General features: G+C 39.5%; 1 protein-coding gene across 1 annotated transcript in view; it reads left to right on the forward strand.

The window, feature by feature from the left end:
• LOC110036676 (probable 26S proteasome non-ATPase regulatory subunit 3) overlaps positions 1-1,482 on the forward strand; it is a 12,452-nt gene extending 10,970 nt beyond the window's left edge. Inside the window, exons 7-8 of the mRNA XM_020741176.1 lie at positions 477-716; positions 801-1,482. Coding sequence (XP_020596835.1) covers positions 477-716; positions 801-1,316 — 756 coding nt within the window. The 3' untranslated portion in view covers positions 1,317-1,482. The remainder of the gene's footprint in view (positions 1-476; positions 717-800) is intronic.
• The last annotated feature ends 1,077 nt before the right edge of the window (positions 1,483-2,559 follow it).

A 2,559-nucleotide genomic window follows, 5' to 3' on the forward strand; every position in this document is an offset into this window, starting at 1 on the left:
TATATATATATGCGCAACTTGTGGCCTGTTGGTTAGCAACTTTGGTGTAAATCTCCTCGGTCCCGGGTTTGAATCTATCTGGGTCGAATTAGCACATTTGAGGTAGACAAATGCATGTTGTCCATCTCTCTCTCTCTCTCTTTCTCTCTATAAACATATATATATATATTATATATATATATATATATATGTGTGTGTGTGTGCGCGCGTGTGCGTGTGTGTGCACACACGCGGTGCGCACATCACTCGAAAATTTTAACATTACATAAAAAATATCACACTCACTAAAAAGTAAATACACATTTACACGCAAAGGTTCATGACACCAAGGTGCAAGTGTAAATACCAATATGTAAATACATTAGACTTGTGTGGTATGCATGTAAATTTCCCCATTCTTACGAGTATTTATTTTCATACATATTTTTGACCTGCTGAAAGTCAGATAACTTTTACATATAATTTTTGTTTCCCAGTTTTGCCGCTATTTATTCTATCTGGGCAAAATAAGAACCATTCAGTTGGAGTACACAGACGCCAAAGAGTCTCTCCTCCAAGCCGCTCGTAAGGCCCCCGTCGCCGCTCGAGGCTTCAGAATTCAATGCAACAAATGGGCCGTCATTGTCCGATTACTTCTCGGCGAAATCCCGGAGAGAACTGTTTTCATGCAGAAAGGAATGAAGAAGGCTCTCACTCCCTACTTCGAGCTCACAAATGTCACCATCTCATTCTCATTTTCTCATCCATCCCACAACCTCATCCCCACCCCACCTTCTGAAATTTTTCATTTCTGGTTGTAGGCCGTGAGGATCGGCGATCTCGAGCTCTTCAGAACCGTTGCGGAGAAATTTTCCACCACATTCAGTTCCGATCGGACCAACAATCTAATCGTGAGGCTCCGACACAACGTGATTCGAACCGGACTTCGCAACATCAGCATCTCCTACTCTCGAATCTCGCTCTCCGATGTTGCGAAGAAGCTGCGGCTGCACTCTGACAATCCCGTCGCCGATGCCGAGAGCATCGTCGCGAAGGCGATTCGAGATGGCGCGATCGATGCGACCATCGATCACGCGAATGGATGGATGATTTCGAAGGAGACGGGCGACATTTATTCAACGAATGAGCCTCAGATTGCTTTCCATTCAAGAATTGCCTTCTGCCTCAACATGCATAATGAAGCAGTGAAGGCGCTGAGGTTCCCGCCTAATTCGCATAAGGAGAAGGAGAGTGCGGAGAAGAGGAGGGAGAGGCAGCAGCAGGAGCAGGAGCTCGCGAAGCACATTGCCGAGGAGGATGATGATGATGATTTCTGAAATTTTGATCATGTCTGGTATAATGGCGGCTTTTTGGTCCGTCTCTGCTGCACTTCTGCATGAATTTATTGTTGTGATGTCTGTGTGCTTTTGATGAATTTTGGGGTTTGGTTTGGATTCATGAACAGTTTTAATTCCTCTTATTTGATTATCTTTATTTGTGTTGGAACGAGAAGTTCTTTTAGAAAAAGAAACTGAAGTGAGATTAAACTTCTCATTTGATTTTTACTTGCTTCATTATCTGCTTTTTTAATTTTTAATTCATCCTGTTGGTGTTTTATGAGCAGCGCCTTTTATTTGTATATCTAACACTTGAATTTTATTTTTTACATTTATACTCTTAATGACTGAGAATGTGCGTCTCATTTTCTTAGAAGTTAATAATGATAGTATTTTCGATGTGATTTGAAGGATTTAAATGATATATATGTCAATATTAATGTTTAAATGTTAGATATGTAAATATATAAGAAATATTTGGTATGCATGTAAATAACCTTGTCTACTATATTATTTTCTCTTGTTTACTTAGGGTCCGTTTGGTTCAGTTTAGCGCGAGGAGCGCCGCACGGGGAGTGGCCGTGAATCGTGGCCGTTTGGCTTGGCTAGAGGATAACGGCAGGGCATAGTTTTGAAGAAATGCTAGCCGCGGATCGAACACCGCGGCCCGTGTTTGAGCAAGCTTATTTACCCGTGTTACCCCTCCCCGTTCAACGAGACTTAAAGCTAATTCACTTCCTCTCTGTTCGATGTCCGAAGCCTCGTGCTCCTCTCGATGAAGCCATCCTTGTTTGAGCGAAGAGGAAGAATGGCGAGTAGGTTTACCTTCCTCAATAGGTTCTGTTCGAGATGAGAGAGATGAAAGTTTCGATGGTCTTTATACACCGACATCCCGTCGTTGCCTCCCCAACGCTCTGATCGTGATTGTATTGTGAGGGTTCATTCACTAAGGCCATGGTTTTGGGCACACAGGACAGGGTAAGGGGGAGATGGATTTATGATTTTAATTTATTTTTGTTTGTTTTAATTTTATTGATTTAATTGATTAATAATTAATTTTAATTCATATATTTTCAAATTAATCATAATTAGCTAAATTTATGTATTATTATTTCATGATTAATTCATTAATTAATAAACATATTTTTAAAAATTTAAATTATTTGATAAAAATATAAGTTTTCTAAATTAATAAATTATTAATTAATATTAATTTTTTGCTTAAGAAATAATTTATTTAATA

Source organism: Phalaenopsis equestris, unplaced genomic scaffold, assembly GCF_001263595.1.
Source record: "Phalaenopsis equestris unplaced genomic scaffold, ASM126359v1 Scaffold000002, whole genome shotgun sequence".
NCBI classification, from domain to species: domain Eukaryota; kingdom Viridiplantae; phylum Streptophyta; class Magnoliopsida; order Asparagales; family Orchidaceae; genus Phalaenopsis; species Phalaenopsis equestris.